At 43.1% G+C, this 15,674-nt stretch overlaps 1 protein-coding gene across 2 annotated transcripts in view; it reads right to left on the bottom strand.

Moving 5' to 3' along the window:
- Window positions 1-2,831: 2,831 nt before the first annotated feature.
- LOC139760607 (X-linked interleukin-1 receptor accessory protein-like 2) overlaps window positions 2,832-15,674 on the bottom strand; it is a 35,466-nt gene continuing 22,623 nt past the window's right edge. For both annotated transcript variants that reach the window (XM_071683990.1, XM_071683989.1), the window contains exons 2-11: window positions 12,531-12,670; window positions 11,593-11,748; window positions 11,199-11,380; window positions 10,685-10,901; window positions 9,626-9,747; window positions 8,918-9,076; window positions 8,070-8,207; window positions 7,502-7,662; window positions 6,888-7,325; window positions 2,832-6,633 (exon numbers count right to left, since the gene is read on the bottom strand). In XM_071683990.1, coding sequence (XP_071540091.1) covers window positions 6,496-6,633; window positions 6,888-7,325; window positions 7,502-7,662; window positions 8,070-8,207; window positions 8,918-9,076; window positions 9,626-9,747; window positions 10,685-10,901; window positions 11,199-11,380; window positions 11,593-11,748; window positions 12,531-12,634 — 1,815 coding nt within the window. In that variant the 5' untranslated portion in view covers window positions 12,635-12,670 and the 3' untranslated portion in view covers window positions 2,832-6,495. The remainder of the gene's footprint in view (window positions 6,634-6,887; window positions 7,326-7,501; window positions 7,663-8,069; window positions 8,208-8,917; window positions 9,077-9,625; window positions 9,748-10,684; window positions 10,902-11,198; window positions 11,381-11,592; window positions 11,749-12,530; window positions 12,671-15,674) is intronic.

The raw sequence follows: 15,674 nt of genomic DNA on the forward strand, positions 1-15,674 counted from the left end.
CCAGACTACTAAGACGAGAAAATTAATCAGACGAGAAAATAAATCAGAAAAGACGAAGATACTTATGACTGGCAGTAATAAATTGCACCATTTTTTTTTTCCTTTTATTTATGTTTTAATAGAACATTTCATACATCATATCTGCAATGCCGATGTAGACGGAAAAATTTCCTTCATCTAGTATTTCTTAGCGTCTTTGCGTATGTACAACAATGAGTGAATGATATAGAATGATGAAATCATGGAAAATGATTTGTGGTTGTCAGTGATATACAATTACTTATTTTTGCATCAACTACGATATTCATACTCTATCTGTCGTGCTACTGGATGAATTGCTTTATTGAATTGTACACATATATATTAATCTAGCTATGTTCGCTTATCCAAGGACAGTACTGCACTAAAACCACTGTCAGAATCAATTACAATCATCATCATTATCATCAAATAACCCCCAACCCCCTTTCAAAGGTTTTGTACAGCATCGAGGCTGCGCTCTATATAGGACCAGGGTAATGATGGACCCCTTTGTTGTGAGAAGGTTCTTTATGAGACTCTACTCCTTTTATCCCACTGACAATGATACAGCTTTGACGTATGAAGAGCTAAGTACTCTGTTGAATTTGTTTCTCTTTCATAACTTATATTGCAATGAAACAAAAATTTTAAGTATAGTTCCCCATAAAATTATATTTTCTGTAAATCTTATGAGAGAAAATGAGAATTTGAAGGATAGCTCTTCCATTAATCAAACTTCATTGCATGTAGAGATTTTCTCTTTCCCATTATGAAGGATGAGAAAATTCATATGTACTATTCATATTCGAATATGAATGTAAATTTTGCATGAAAGATATGACAGATCAAGAATAACTGTGCATGAAAGACGATCGTTGGTAATATGCCTGGTGCCTCTCAATCACTCACTGTTAACCTGGTCATTGGTTCGCTCACTGAACAGCTAGCCAGTTATCCTGGTGCCTTTCACTTACAAGAACTCAATGCTTAATGGTAACTGGTTCGCTCTCTGAACAGTTTGTCAGTTAGCCTCGTATCTCTCACTTCCTATCAGTCATTGTTAACCTAGTCACTAGTTCGCTCACTGAACAAATAACCAATTAGCCTGTTACACCTTACTTCCAATCACTCATTGTTAACCTAGTCACTGGTTGGCTCACTGAGCAGTTAGCCAATCAGCCTGGTGCCTATCACTCCAATCACTTATTAACCTGGCCACCGGTTCGCTCACTGAACAGTTATCTCCCACTAAATTTGTTTATTTACTCACCAATCCATTTATTTGTAGCTGTTATTTGCTGAACTATCTTTACCCACTGCTGTACCGAATTCAAATCCAGATGCACTTCACTGTTATACTGGCAGCGACACTAATACACTTGCTCCTCTTATACACGTTAAGAATTATTTGAAAGATAAATTCAGTACGATATCATCTTTTGAAAAACCTTACTATGACTCCTACAATTAGCAGCTCCAACTCCAACCTCTCATCTAATGAGGCTTTGATAACTTTATCTTAGAATGATTCAAACTCGTCTTTCCAACCTCTCTAAACCCTTTCGCTCAAGGAATTTTGTCCACAAAACAGGAACTGTTATTTTCTAACACTGCCATACGACTTATGGGTAGATTGGATAATCGAGTGATAATCTAAGATGCACCAGGGGATGGAGCTCTACTATCCTCTTTGCCTTATCAAGTCCGGTGCATCACCTCATCTCGTGAAAAGAGAGGGAAAGAAATCATGTACACTGGGATAGCATAGAATTCAGGCTCAGCCAACAGCCTGGGATCCAATCGAATGTCATTTGCATGCTCATTTGCATGTGTCGGTCGGGGACGGTGCGGGCGTGTGTCTCCCGTAATCTCATCTCTGTGTGCCGTGGCATCTGTCGCTAGTCGAGGCCATAGTGATACTGGAACATTTTCCCCCTCCAAAAAAGACTGGACGGGTCGCGTTTCCAGCCATCAGCGGGGAGTAGTTCAAGGTCAGGGAAAGGTGTTCGATTCGTTGTTGAGGCTAAGCTGATGTAGGGAGGGATCTGGGGTGAGGGGAATGGATGATCTCCATTATTGGGATTTTACTGCCTTGGGGAACATAGGGAATGCGTCACTCACCGTACACCGATGCTGTTTGCTTGCGATCTCTCATATTGAAGCATTTAAGAGAGACCAAAGGGCTGTAATGAGATCGTAGTTTACAGGTGTTTGAGTTTTTTCGGGGTCGTGAAAATACGTTGAGACCACAAGATATTTTCTTTTTTGAGTACGGTATGGGATGGCCCTCTTTGCATATTCATAGTTAACTCATTATTCGCGGATAAGCATGGACCTTTGTGTGTGTGTGTGTGTGTGTGTGTGTGTGTGTGTGTGTTTATATTACTTTATACATACTGTACAAGTCCAGGTCCCCTTTTATGGGGCCCCTGCGGCTTCGACGCTGCACTCGACTCAGGAGCAGGGTAATGATGGACTCTTTTAGAGCAAGATCCTTTCACAAGAGAGGGTTTCCTTCCGCTCATTGAGGTTGGCACAGCCCTGTCAAAGCAGAGTTTCTTGCTTGCAATACAACTACAAATAGACGTATGTGTATGTGTTTGTGTTTCTGAGTTTGGTGTCCCTGTGTGTATGTTTGTGTCTGGTGTGTTGATGTGCGTATATATGTCTATGCTTGTATGTCTGTAACCACTTGAAATAATTTAGTTATATTTTCTCTCTGTTATTTCGTATGTCTATGTATGTTTGTACATGTAATATGTTGATACGATTAACTCTATATAAAACTGTGGATAACGAATACACCTGAATTTTTGATGATTTTCTTTAATAAATAAGCAGCAAGACGAAAAGAAAACAGATGAGAATGGAGACAAAAAAAACCTTGGGAACAATTGATGAAAGAGAATCTTTGCAAAGCATCACAGAACATATATCTTCAAGCCTTTTGCAACACCAACAACTTGTACGTTCAATGGAAGAACGCTATATAGGAACTCAGTTGATATGAAAAGAATAATTGTACTGTAAACCTTTCACACATATACACACACACACACACACACACACACACTCTCAGTTCATGGTCTGTGTGTGAGAGAGAGAGAGAGAGAGAGAGAGAGAGAGAGAGAGAGAGAGAGAGAGAGAGAGAGAGAGACTGCACTTCCTCAAAACCTCCTACAATGCCAAGGACAATGTCAAACCTGTACACGACATGAAGATCCTCCAGAAGGTTCCTGAGGATGCAGCAGCGTTACGTGCCCAAGCCTCCGACACAACCAAGAATAACAACAGTGTCCTTTGTCACCACCGCTGCCCTTCCGGGGGCTCTGCTGACGCCCACATGCGAGCGACAGACACACTTGTACTGGTTACACCAGTAAGGTTAGGCGAGCGCAGGCAGCCCGCTTGACTACACTCCCACACACGGCCATGTGGGATGGCGGAGCTCATACAGTGATGAGACAGAGACTAGATCATACTGAAAACAGGTAAATAAAACGTACTGGTTGTATCAGACGCGTGTGTTTTGGAAAACAGAGCCGAGTTGCCGTCTTCTCTGGCACTGTACCTTGTTTTCTGTTGAAGCACTTCGGTAAGTAAGGAACCGTAATGCCATGTCTGACAGACTCATTCACAGTGGCTTCGTCTCCAACACACTTTAAAACTCCACAGTGTTCGCTAAAGAGCAGTTCTTTTCCCACCTCTATTCAGTCTCTTTCTACATTTAAAACTAAATAAAATACACTTTGAAAATCAATCTAAAAGTTACTACGGTCATACTTAAAAGAGGGTTCTCACCTCGGACGCACCACATGACTCCATAACATGACACTGATCGTAGTAAACTGTTCCAAGAACCACCAACGTCAAAACAAGTGTGAGGAGAGGCAGATGTTCTCTCACAGGTGGCGTAAGTATAAAGATACAGTTCAATTAATACCAGATATAACATTAGCAGTATCAGTAAACACTAAAATGAAAAGAAAGTGATTAAACAATATCTCTAAAGCAACTCCAAAGAAAAAAAGTAATCGAAAGTGAAGAATTACAGTAGTGATAGTATAGAATATAGTTTAATACATCCATGATCATCAAGAGGTATATCAAGTATACATACCAGACATCAGGTGGATCAAAATGGTCAGTCGCTTACTGACGTTACTACACACACACACACACACACACACACATAGTTACACGTTAAGACATCAACATTGCAGCCCGCTCACTGCAGTTCTACCTACGTGTTGAAAGGGCGGCGCAGATCTGGCCTTGAGGATACCTAGCTTCGGTGTCCTACATATCCTATACAACACGTACAAGTGCATATAATCATCTTAAAACTATCCCAACACTTGAACAAAGTCTTTCAAAATTTACGAGTGGAAAAAGAATAAATCGACCTCCCTCGCTCCCCAGATGTAAACAACACATGTAACTTCTCCACTTAAGACACGAGTTAAATTCACTTGTTTATCTGTATCTGTTCTCCCCAGCGTTGCCACATTTGAGACAACCTAATGGACTTATTTCTATATTACCTAAGAGTCGCTGCTGCTGCTGCTGCCCAGCAACGTATGACTCCGTCCTCCTCTATATACCAGTATTTCACCAGCTGTGCTGGTGTGGTCAGGAGGTTTCTCGAGGTATACTAAAACCGTCAGTAAACTAGATTAGATTGCAGAGGATTAGCTTGACTGTTTTCCATAAGGGAATATATTACCCGTTCGCTCCCTGTCTGATGAAGCCCTTTCCCTCCATAAAGGACCTCCTGGGTCAGTGAGGAGTGAGTGGTTCGTCAACAGCCTCAACTGACTGACTGACTACAGAACCTAAGAGCATTTAGAAGCCCGTAAAAAAAAAAAAACACACACACACACGAGGCAGCTAAATATTCATTCAAGATAAAACTACAGAAAGACACCAACACGGTGACTTAACATCTAAAGAATACATTCATACTCAATAAAATGATGCAGAACAACAAAATGATACTGTATACAGTACATACAGAAAAAAAAATTCTACAGAACTTGATGCATATTACCTTAACATATAGTGATATCAATACATACACCATATTTTTTCTAACTATTCTCAAGAGGTACAATGGTCATAAGTACACAAGATACACACAGGAAATACTAATGGTTTCAATATAAATGGAAGACTTAGGTTAACATATATATACATATATATATATATATATATATATATATATATATATATATATATATATATATATATATATATAAGGCATCAACATTCAGGCTGAAATGATATGTAATATTTACGATAAAGACATGATGTTTAACATCCAGCATATGAGGTAAACACCTAACTCAAGTATGAGAGGAACATCACCTGGTCTGTACAAAGACAATTTGATCACCACAGACAGATTCTGATTCACATTCATCTTGAGGCTCATCTCAGAAAAGCATAGTACTGGAACCTGACCACACAATCAAACCATAAAAAAAAGGAAAATTAAAAGGATTAAAGAACATAATTTCCTTCTCTAAAGATTCATCTAATCTATAATCCTTAGTGAGACACACACACACACACATACGAAATGGGGATGACCTATATACAGCTATGCCAACTTTTCTGTACTTAAATCTAAAGTACACAGCGCCGTCACATACACATGTACATACACTTCTCTATGGCAGTCAGACTACAAGAAAGATACTGTAGCTAAGAGGCTAACTGTTAACAAATACCTTAACAGTAAAATCTTCGCCAAAAACCAGCATAGAAACTGATCGAAGTCAGAGTTCTGCCATACACCACTAGTGCTGCGACAGCCATCACCATTGTAGCCCACTAGCAAAAAGTTTCATCATCTTTGTACTTGAAAAAAAAGAGGCATTCTCTTTTTATGTCTCGCATCTTAAAATTCCACTTACGAAAATGCACTATCATGGCACTTCGTATGATCACACTGTCATCCGTCATTTAAATTTCCATTTCTTTTTTCCACCCTCAACATCTTATCAAGGTACTGAAGGGGCTGATTTCCCTCTAGAGAGGGGGAGCAAAATCCACATGTCTCTCTCTCTCTCTCTGTCACACACACATTTCCTCTAAGTCTCGCTCAGTCTCTCAGGGTAAGCAGAGGTGGAGAATCTGCCACTCTATACTGTCTCTATAGTTTTGTACAGTCTTCCCGTCCAGCATCGCAGGTATTCCAGATGCAAAGCCTCAAACTCTGGAAGAAAGACATAGGAAAAAAAAAAAAGGACTGTTACAACTCAAAAATTCTTGGTCAACATCTTAGAAATGTAGATTAACTTGAGGAAAAACTTCTGTAAACTTCACACTCCAGTTCAACAGCTCCTTCTCATCCACATTATCATATGTATGTAAATCTAAGCCGTAAAACAACACATTTGAGCTTTGGATGAGTTGGTCACCCTTCCTTGGGCACTCATAAAATCCATGGAGAGCCAAGACACTTTTCCTTTAAGCCATGATTGTGGGTCTTCTTCCCTGACTCCGGAGCGAGGGCGGCCCAAGACGGTAGCGCACAGTCTGCCAGAACACCTGTTCAATGTCCCCCCCGAACACCAGGCGTATACACCTGCACAGAGACTGCCACGCCTGTCGGCAGAAGAGGTTAAAAGTTAGTCAAGCCTCTATGAAAATGTATCAGTCATGAGCCGCTGTTGTAATGTGTGTGTGTGTGTGAGTGTGTAAGTGTGTGTGTGTGTGTGTGTGTGTGTAATGTGTGTGTGTGTGTGTGTGTGTGTGGAAGGGAGGGGGGGGAGAAAAGTAAGGTGAGTTATACACACACACACACACACACACACACACTACAGGAACAGGTTAAACCATGGGACGACTTGCATACTCACCGAGACCTGTGCGCCGGCGTCACGGGTTCTTTGGCAAGAGGGCATGATGAAGGGCGTGAATGAGCACGGAGATCCCGGGTCCTGTTGCCCGAAGTCCTCCTCTGTGAAGATGATGGGGCCTCCTGCCTCCGTCTTCTTATTATCAGCTTCCAGGTTCTCCCTGGAGGCTGTGTTGCTTCCAGAAATCATGTTGGAGAGTCGCTGGCTCTTCGGTGAGTTCGACAAGGCATTGTCGATCTTGATCTTGGGGATGTCCAGTTTCAGCTCCGACGGCTGGGTCTCCTTTTCCAACCTGACGGCAGCTGAGACAAGCATGTAGTCCTCCTGTGCCTGTACCAGCTGCAGGCCACAGACAGCTGGCACGGGGATCTGCTTCACCACCTTCAGGATGCCTAGTAGGTCCTCTCCCTGCTGAGACGTCCCGTGCAGTGTCTCTCGCTGTTGATGGAACCATGGGAAGGATGAGACAGTTGGCTGTTACCGCTATTCCCTAAGATGTGGCACTTTTCTTATACTGGCATTATCTCTTTCTATATTTTCTATCCCTTCATAGATTAGTTCAGATCTCTTACCTATCCTATTGGATTACAACCTAGTCTTCCCCTGTTTCTCACCTCGAGGACGAGCGCAAGCATGCGGGCCTGTGACGTTAGCACGGCGTGGATCCCACTACACATCGCCCAGGAAGCCCAGGCGCTCTCCAGCAGGCAGGGCGTCACCACGACCAGCACTCGCCGACAGCGGGAAATGGCTGCCAGGATGGATTCAGCCACCTCTGTCGTAGGAAAAGGTTGTTACTTATAATCCTTATTTTGGGATTTGGATTCTTCACTAGGGTAGATTTAGTCCTTATTCTATAGGACTGAGAGTCCCTTTTTTCTCGTATTTACGGTCCTTATGTTATTGCTCTTTCTAGCTATTTACTGATTTTTCTATGTGCTAGTTCATTACTAGCTGCTATATCTACATTATCTATTTTTCTTTTCCCCCTCAATATATTACTTTCTGTGTGAAAGGGACAATAATGCCTGAGAAGAAGAGAAACAGAAAAGGCAATACTAGATAACAAGTTCGAAACGCAAGAAGATACAGTAACAACAGGTACAGACAACAACAGGTGCAGACAACAACAGGTGCAGGTAGCAACAGGTGTAGGCAACAAGAGGTGTTGTTGAGACTTACGTTCGCCGCCGCACATGTCCCGCTGCGGCAGGAAGCAGGTGTAGCCGCAGGTGTCCTCCAACATGGGCAGCAGAACCGTCCACACCCAGCAGGAGGCAGAGTCTCCGTGAACCACGAACACGTCTTGCTGGAACCCCTCTGTTGTGGGCGAAACCAAGGTCATTATGGTACCATGGTGGGTTACTGTGGTACTACAGTGGGGTGCTATGTTGCTGTGGTAGGGTACTTTGGTGCTACAGTGGGGTGCTATGTTGCTGTGGTGGGTTACTGTGGTACTACAGTGGGGTGCTATGTTGCTGTGGTGGGTTACTGTGGTGCTACAGTGGGGTGCTATGTTGCTGTGGTGGGGTACTGTGGTGCTACAGTGGGGTGCTATGTTGCTGTGGTGGGTTACTGTGGTGCTACAGTGGGGTGCTATGTTGCTGTGGTGGGGTACTGTGGTGCTACAGTGGGGTGCTATGTTGCTGTGGTGGGGTACTGTGGTACTACAGTGGGGTGCTATGTTGCTGTGGTGGGGTACTGTGGTGCTACAGTGGGGTGCTATGTTGCTGTGGTGGGGTACTGTGGTACTACAGTGGGGTACTATGTTGCTGTGGTGGGGTACTGTGGTACTACAGTGGGGTACTATGTTGCTGTGGTGGGGTACTGTGGTACTACAGTGGGGTACTATGTTGCTGTGGTGGGGTACTGTGGTACTTCAGTGGGGTGCTATGTTGCTGTGGTGGGGTACTGTGGTACTACAGTGGGGTGCTATGTTGCTGTGGTGGGTTACTGTGGTACTACAGTGGGGTGCTATGTTGCTGTGGTGGGTTACTGTGCTACGCTACACAACTCGAGGACACACACACCCTTGACGGAGCCGCCGACGATGCTGTGGCTGTAGTACAGGCGCAGGAGGAGACCACAGCGACACCAGACGTAGAGAGCCAACAACAGCACCACCAGAATCACCACCTCCGCCACCACTATTATCTTCAGGTTTTCCATCCACTTTTCCGACGGCGTCACTGCAGAGAGAAAGAAAATATTACTGGGATTGTTGGCACAGTGTGTTTTCCCCCTTGACTCCACCATTTATCTTAAGTGAACCTGGAAATCCTCTATTTACCTTATTTCAGATCTAATATCTCCCTTATCATTATCGTTAGGATAGGTTAAAGGCTTGATATACTAGCGTACGTTATATTAGATTAGCGTGGCTTAGGTGAGCTTTGACTAAGAGCGAGTTAGTTTGGTTAAATTGGTTTATGGTCAAGGTATATTGGCTTAAAGTTAAAATAGGCTTGACTAGGGTACATTGGTTTAAAGTTAAAATAGGCTTGACTGGGGTACATTGGTTTAAAGTTAAAATACGCTTAACTGGGGTATATTGGTTTAAAGCTTTGACAGGCTTGATGATGAGTTTGATTAGAAGTAAGTTAGGTTAGGATATGCTCAGTTATATTCTGTGAGACTGACTGACTCTTCTTTTCTCCAGCAGAGAACCCTCGAACTTTATTATATCACGAGAGAAATAAGTAAGAAAAGAACATACCACTTGGGTATCTTATACTTACGTCCTTCGATGAGTGCAAAATTCCCCTGTGTCACTCCGTAGATATTTTGTATCAAACAGCAGTAATTGCCGAAGTGAGCCTTCTCGACTTCGTTGAACACTAACTGCCCTGAAATATGTCCGCTGGAGGAGGAGAGTAAGAGAACTGTAGAAGGCCCGTCCAGGTCATGTCGGATTTTAAACATATTGTTAATGCCTACACACACACACACACACACACACACTTACACACACACACACACACACACACACACACATTACACTTGTGTAAGTGGAAAGTCTCAGGTTTACCACAATACAAACATTCTTCCCTCATCATACGTCGCGACTGTCAGTTTGACATTGCTACATAAAGCCTCGTTTATGGATGCATGAACCATGAGACCAAGAAAAACAAGAATATGACACTATCCATCTACAAATTCCACCCTTTAACAACCACAAGAGGTCAATAGATGCAATGGTTGTTATGCAGTAGAATCAAACAACTTCACGGAGTACATCCGCTCATTTAACCACATATTTTTTTCTTCTTCGTGCACAGGTTGTGAAATGGCCTCTGATTGGTTGATTCTTCGCTTCCTCCCGTTCGCTACACTAGTCAGGTGTGTAGCAGTTTATCGTTGATAGATAAGATCAGATCCTCTTCTCCTAACTGGCTATCATAGTAATGATCTGTAAGCGGGTAAGTGAGAATGACAAACAGAAGTAGAGAAAGACTGGGCAAGGGGAAAAGAGGTTCATTTCTTTTTGCGAGCCAGGTACCCAGTTCATCGACCAACTCTTAGGAATGGATGAACAAGTGGGTTGACTATGGACCGACTGCTGTAACCAGGATTCGAACCTATGCATGCGCTCGACCCTGGGCGGCTCGTGAGTGCGTCACTGCCAGGAAACGCTTACCGCTACACCACGGAGGTCACCAAATTGTTGATGTAATAGTCGGTAAAGGGATTAACCACAGAGGGATGAAATGGGGTCACGTGAGCAACCGAAAACAACAACAACAAATGGAAATTTCTACCCCCTACGTTTGTGCCTAAAACCTTCAATCACTTACTTTGTGATGCTCACAGTGGTCGTGACTTTAGGAAGTCTATTCGCAAACGTTTCAGGGTTCCCGTTGGGAAGGAGCTTTCTCCAGGATATTGAAGGTGGCAAGTCCGGACTCAACCCGACGAAGGCCTTGCAGAAAAAGGAGGCGTTGCGGCCCACCAGGGCATACGAATGGCCAGACACCTTCAGGAGACTCGGTTTCTCGCGGTAGTCTACGTTGGCTGATGAGAGAGAGAGAGAAAAAAAGGAAAATGAGTAAAGGAAACATGTGATTTATTAGGTATTACATTTAATCTATCCTTTCATCACAGTTTGTGCTTGACGAGGAAGTTGTGTTAGCAATGACTGAGGCTCAGGTTCCGGCTACGATTCTGAGAGGCTTAGAGTAAGTTCTTTAAGCATTTTAGGGGTTAAAGGCGAACGGGAACGCCGCTAGTTAATTGTGATAATATTCTTCCCTGGTCGGTGGCTGCCTGCCACCCATACACTACCCACCAACCCAGGAGAGATACACTTACGAAAGACAGTCAGGCTCATGGTCTTCGTCACACTGGTCCCATTCGAGGAGATGACGGTACACGTATACTCTCCTTGGTCTTCCTGTGAGGCGCTCCTCGTCTCCAAGGTCTCCATCCCACAGAAATGTTTCTCGAAGGTGTTGACCTTCTGCGGCCAGGGGTACTCCACACCCTTAAACTTCCTGAGGGAGGGAGGGAGAGAGAGAGAAAGAAAAACTCAGTCCTGGTTTTAAAAATATACGATCGCAATTTCCAGAAAAATTATTTGGGTTAACGTATATCGTTCTAACCACTGCTCTCGGTAAGGTCCCTCAAGATTCAACATCCGGTGCGACTGGCTTAAAAATACATGTCTGGAAAATAGAATACGACGAGAAGAAACAGAATGGCTTACCATACGACGGTGGCGTTGGGGTCGCGGTAGCCGAGGAACCTAACCACACAGCAGTTGATCTTGCCACTCTTGGTGATCTTGATACTGTCTGCAGGGAAGGCCCGCTTGCCTTTGCTCTGGAACTCCAGCTCGCACGGACACAGATGCTTGCTGTTGCTGGCGAAGTGGTGGAGGAAATCAGGAGAGGTGACAAAGGGTAGCGGTTTGGAGGTGGTGGTAATGGTGGGGGACGTTGGCAGTGTTGGCGCAGTGGTGGTGGTGGGAGGGAAGGAGGGTAGAGGGTGTGACAGTGTTGGAGCAGAGCTGGTGGAAGAGGTAGTGTGTGTGTGTGTGTGGTGAAAAGGGGTAACAGATGGTATTTGTGGGAGACTTTTTTTTTTCTTTTTTGACCCCGCGAGCAATGAAGTGGAATGGAAACCTATCTATAACTAGGATGAGCTTTACAGTCTTAATCGACAGGTGACCTTTGGCCAAATTACCTCCGTTATGATGGAATTCATTATCAACGGATATCAGAAATCTGCACATTCCATAACATTATCTAAAAGAACGATGAAATAGGACATGAATAAAGTTTAAATAAACAAAGGTAATCTACCTAGGTATAATAGCCAAACCTGCTGTACCTAATATTAGGTCAGGGTGCGCTCAGGTAAACAATGTATATATATATATATATATATATATATATATATATATATATATATATATATATATATATATATATACGATAATTCGACCTGCTTGCCAATTCTGACTGAGACTGCTACTACTATCACTATTACTACTGTTGCTAATACTACTACTATAACTACTACTACTACTACTACCATTGCTGTCACTACTACTACTACTACTACTACTAGCAGTAATAAACAATTCAGGAGTAGCTGGAGAGACAGATATATGAACTGTAAACAAGGCCAGCTGCTGCCTACCTCCTCCCTTGATCTCGACTGTCAGCAGACGGTACCACCAGCAGCACCAGCAGCAGCAGGTACAGCTGCAGCAGCAGGAGCGTCGACACATCTCGCCTGACCATGTTGGACAGCGGAGAACGTCTGATACCTCTGGTTGTCTGTGAATATCGGGGCATTATGCTAATTAGTCTGTCTTATGCCTAAACCACTCTCTCGCATCTTGTACTCAGGTTTGCTTCCTTACTTTTTTTTCTAACAATATTCTAAAGTACCGCATTTACTGGAGTGGTATAGTGGCGTGCGTTGTTGACCATGAGTCACGCCCGGACTGAGATCTCCGGGTTCGAATCGGTCTACATTCAACCCAGCCGTTCATCCTCCCCCGGGGCTGGTCGATAAATGGGTACCTGGCTAAGGCATATATATATATATATATATATATATATATGTATATATATATATATATATATATATATATATATATATATATATATATATATATATATATATATAGAGAGAGAGAGAGAGAGAGAGAGAGAGAGAGAGAGAGTATATGAAAGGCTATGATCAGGGTATCTATTGGCCTGTGCCATATGTGCTACCATTAACAGAAACAAGGACGATGTATTTTGTCTATGTTGGTTAATTCATAAACTATTCTTGGCATAATTTCTCCTCTGTGTGAAACAACTGCCAAATTCCATTTACAGATGGAAATGAGAGAGATGTAAATTTCCGGTGTAGGAACCGTTCGTTCGAATACATTTTCGGTTGGATACGAACCCAGACACTGGCAGCAAAATGAAGAAAAAATTGCTACCGGAAACCCACGATTATAACCGGACGATGGACAAGGGTGGCTGATGGTGGTGGTGGTGGTAGTGCTGTTGCCTCCACCACACTGTAGGGATGCGGGGTTTCAGATAAGATAAAAACGACACGAGGGTTACAGCCATCTGTAGGGCTGTTTTAAGTAGAGGAGAAATTCGTAATTTAAACTCATATGCGAAAGAATGATATGGCCGTGAAGAGAGACCTAACCAGATCTTTGAGTCCCTCATTTCGGAGCATATCTTAGTGTCTACTTACACTTTAAGTGTGTATGGTTACATAAATGAGCACTTACACCGTAAGTATATTCTTAGATCTCTTAGAGTTGACTTACATCATGATGTTTCTCAAATGACAGAGGCTGGAGGAGGCTTGAATGAAGGGAAGGGGTTGGCGGAGGGCGGTCGGTCGACTGGGCTGAGAAGGGAGAGGGGAATGATGAGGGAGGGAGGGGAGGGTGTGATGAGAGCCATGAGGTGGGCATGGATGGGGGAGGTTCTTCGATGGAGGAGCCACGTGAAGGATGTTGAGCCGAGGGAGAAGAGATGAGGTAAAGTAATGTTGGGAAAAAAGAAAGTGAAGGGTGAGGAAGGGTGTGTTGTAAATGAGGTCTACGTAGGGTGAGGACTGAGGGAAATGGGTTAGGGAGACAGGCGAGGCGCTGGTGTGTCAAAGTGACGTACAACAAATGAAGCAGGAAAACACAGGATTCAAAAACTTTATGGTTAAGAATATTCAAATATTTTTCCCCTCCCTTATGAAAGATGCATCTACTTATGATCAAGCAACTCTCCTGTAAAGATCTATGTTGAGCTAAACCTAGACTACGCAACAGTCAATCCTTAACAATATAAATACTAAAGAATTATCAATATTAGCTAAAGTAACGATACACTAAGGAAAAAAAAAAACATACAAAGCCCAGGACTACCAACGGAAGATAAGTCTGCCTTTACACAGAAAGGGAAAGATTGTATAGCTGGATAGACAGCTGGATAGACCTTTGTATAGCTGGATAGACAGATACATTACATACGACCTCTAACCGTCATTTTCAGAGACACGAGAAGCTCTGTCGAGCAGCAGTACCATGTAAGCCAACTGTGGGTCCATGAGGTTTAGCCAGGAGGGATTTCCCTTGTGGTTTACGTCTCCTCCTCCATCACTGGTGAAGAAGCGAGGAGCCAGGTCGATGTAATGGGTGCTGTGTTCATGCCACCACACCTCTTTCTCTCTCTCTCTCTTGTGGCTGATTCACTACCCTAAGCGGATGTTGGCTTAGCTCTTTGGCCTGACATTACTCAGTGACGACATGCAGATGTACCATCATGTTTTTTTTTTTTTTTAATACATTTCTTTTCTTGCTTCGCCGAGACACATGACGCCCGGCAACACTCATATGTACATCCGTCAACAGATTTAAAGAAATGGGTGTAGAGTGTCCGTGAATTTATGGAGTTTTCTAATATGTATTTGTGGATAGAAATCCTCGACGGTTCTGTATGAGGGATCCCAGTGTAGTTTCCTTAGAAATGTGGCCGTTCGCGAGGTACGTGGAGTTACGCCCTCGTTCCGAGGTTTGTCAACATACGAGTTAATGAAAACCCTTAAGAGAATCATTATTTTCACGTCAATCTATGGTGATTTCCAGTAGGTTGTGAAATTTGAAATGATCCAGACAAGCCTGGAACGCTCTCAAAATGAGGTGATCAATGAAGGCGTTGGATTCTCTACGATCTTCCCATTTCCATACGACTCCTAAAAAAATCTTCCCCAAGAGCTTTTGACACCTTTAAATTTTCCCTTCCGGTAGATGGAACTTTAACGATGTGTGCGTCAGGGTCCTTAAAATCAAAAGAGAAAATAAGAAGAGAGAAAAAAAAAAAGAAACAGAGAAGAAATCATTAGTGCAGCATCATTTTTTTTTCCCAAGAAGGTGAAAATATAATGGGAATCTTACCGTAAAACTAGAGTATTTACATAACACTGCGTTTCATATGATGGCCACTAAGACCCAGCTCCTGGCTCACCTGTGGCTGGCCCCAAGAGAGAGAGATAACCCACTGTACCTTTATCACGAGTCAGGATGTACAAGGTTGTTTAAACGACCTCACCTGGAACGCTGGGGAACTCCAGAGAGCCTCACTCCATACGTTAAACTTTACCTGTTTTAACTGAATCCTCGAAGACTAAGATTTTTTAGAGGATAGACTCATCAATGCAGAATGAGAGTGAAGAGAAAATTAAGCCTATCAGTCTGTCAAAGGTAATACGTATAAATTCCTGGTTCAAATCATTAATGCAGAATGAGATCTACAGAAAACAAAACTG

The sequence above is a fragment of the Panulirus ornatus genome, chromosome 37 (genome assembly GCF_036320965.1).
Source record: "Panulirus ornatus isolate Po-2019 chromosome 37, ASM3632096v1, whole genome shotgun sequence".
In the NCBI taxonomy this organism is placed as follows: domain Eukaryota; kingdom Metazoa; phylum Arthropoda; class Malacostraca; order Decapoda; family Palinuridae; genus Panulirus; species Panulirus ornatus.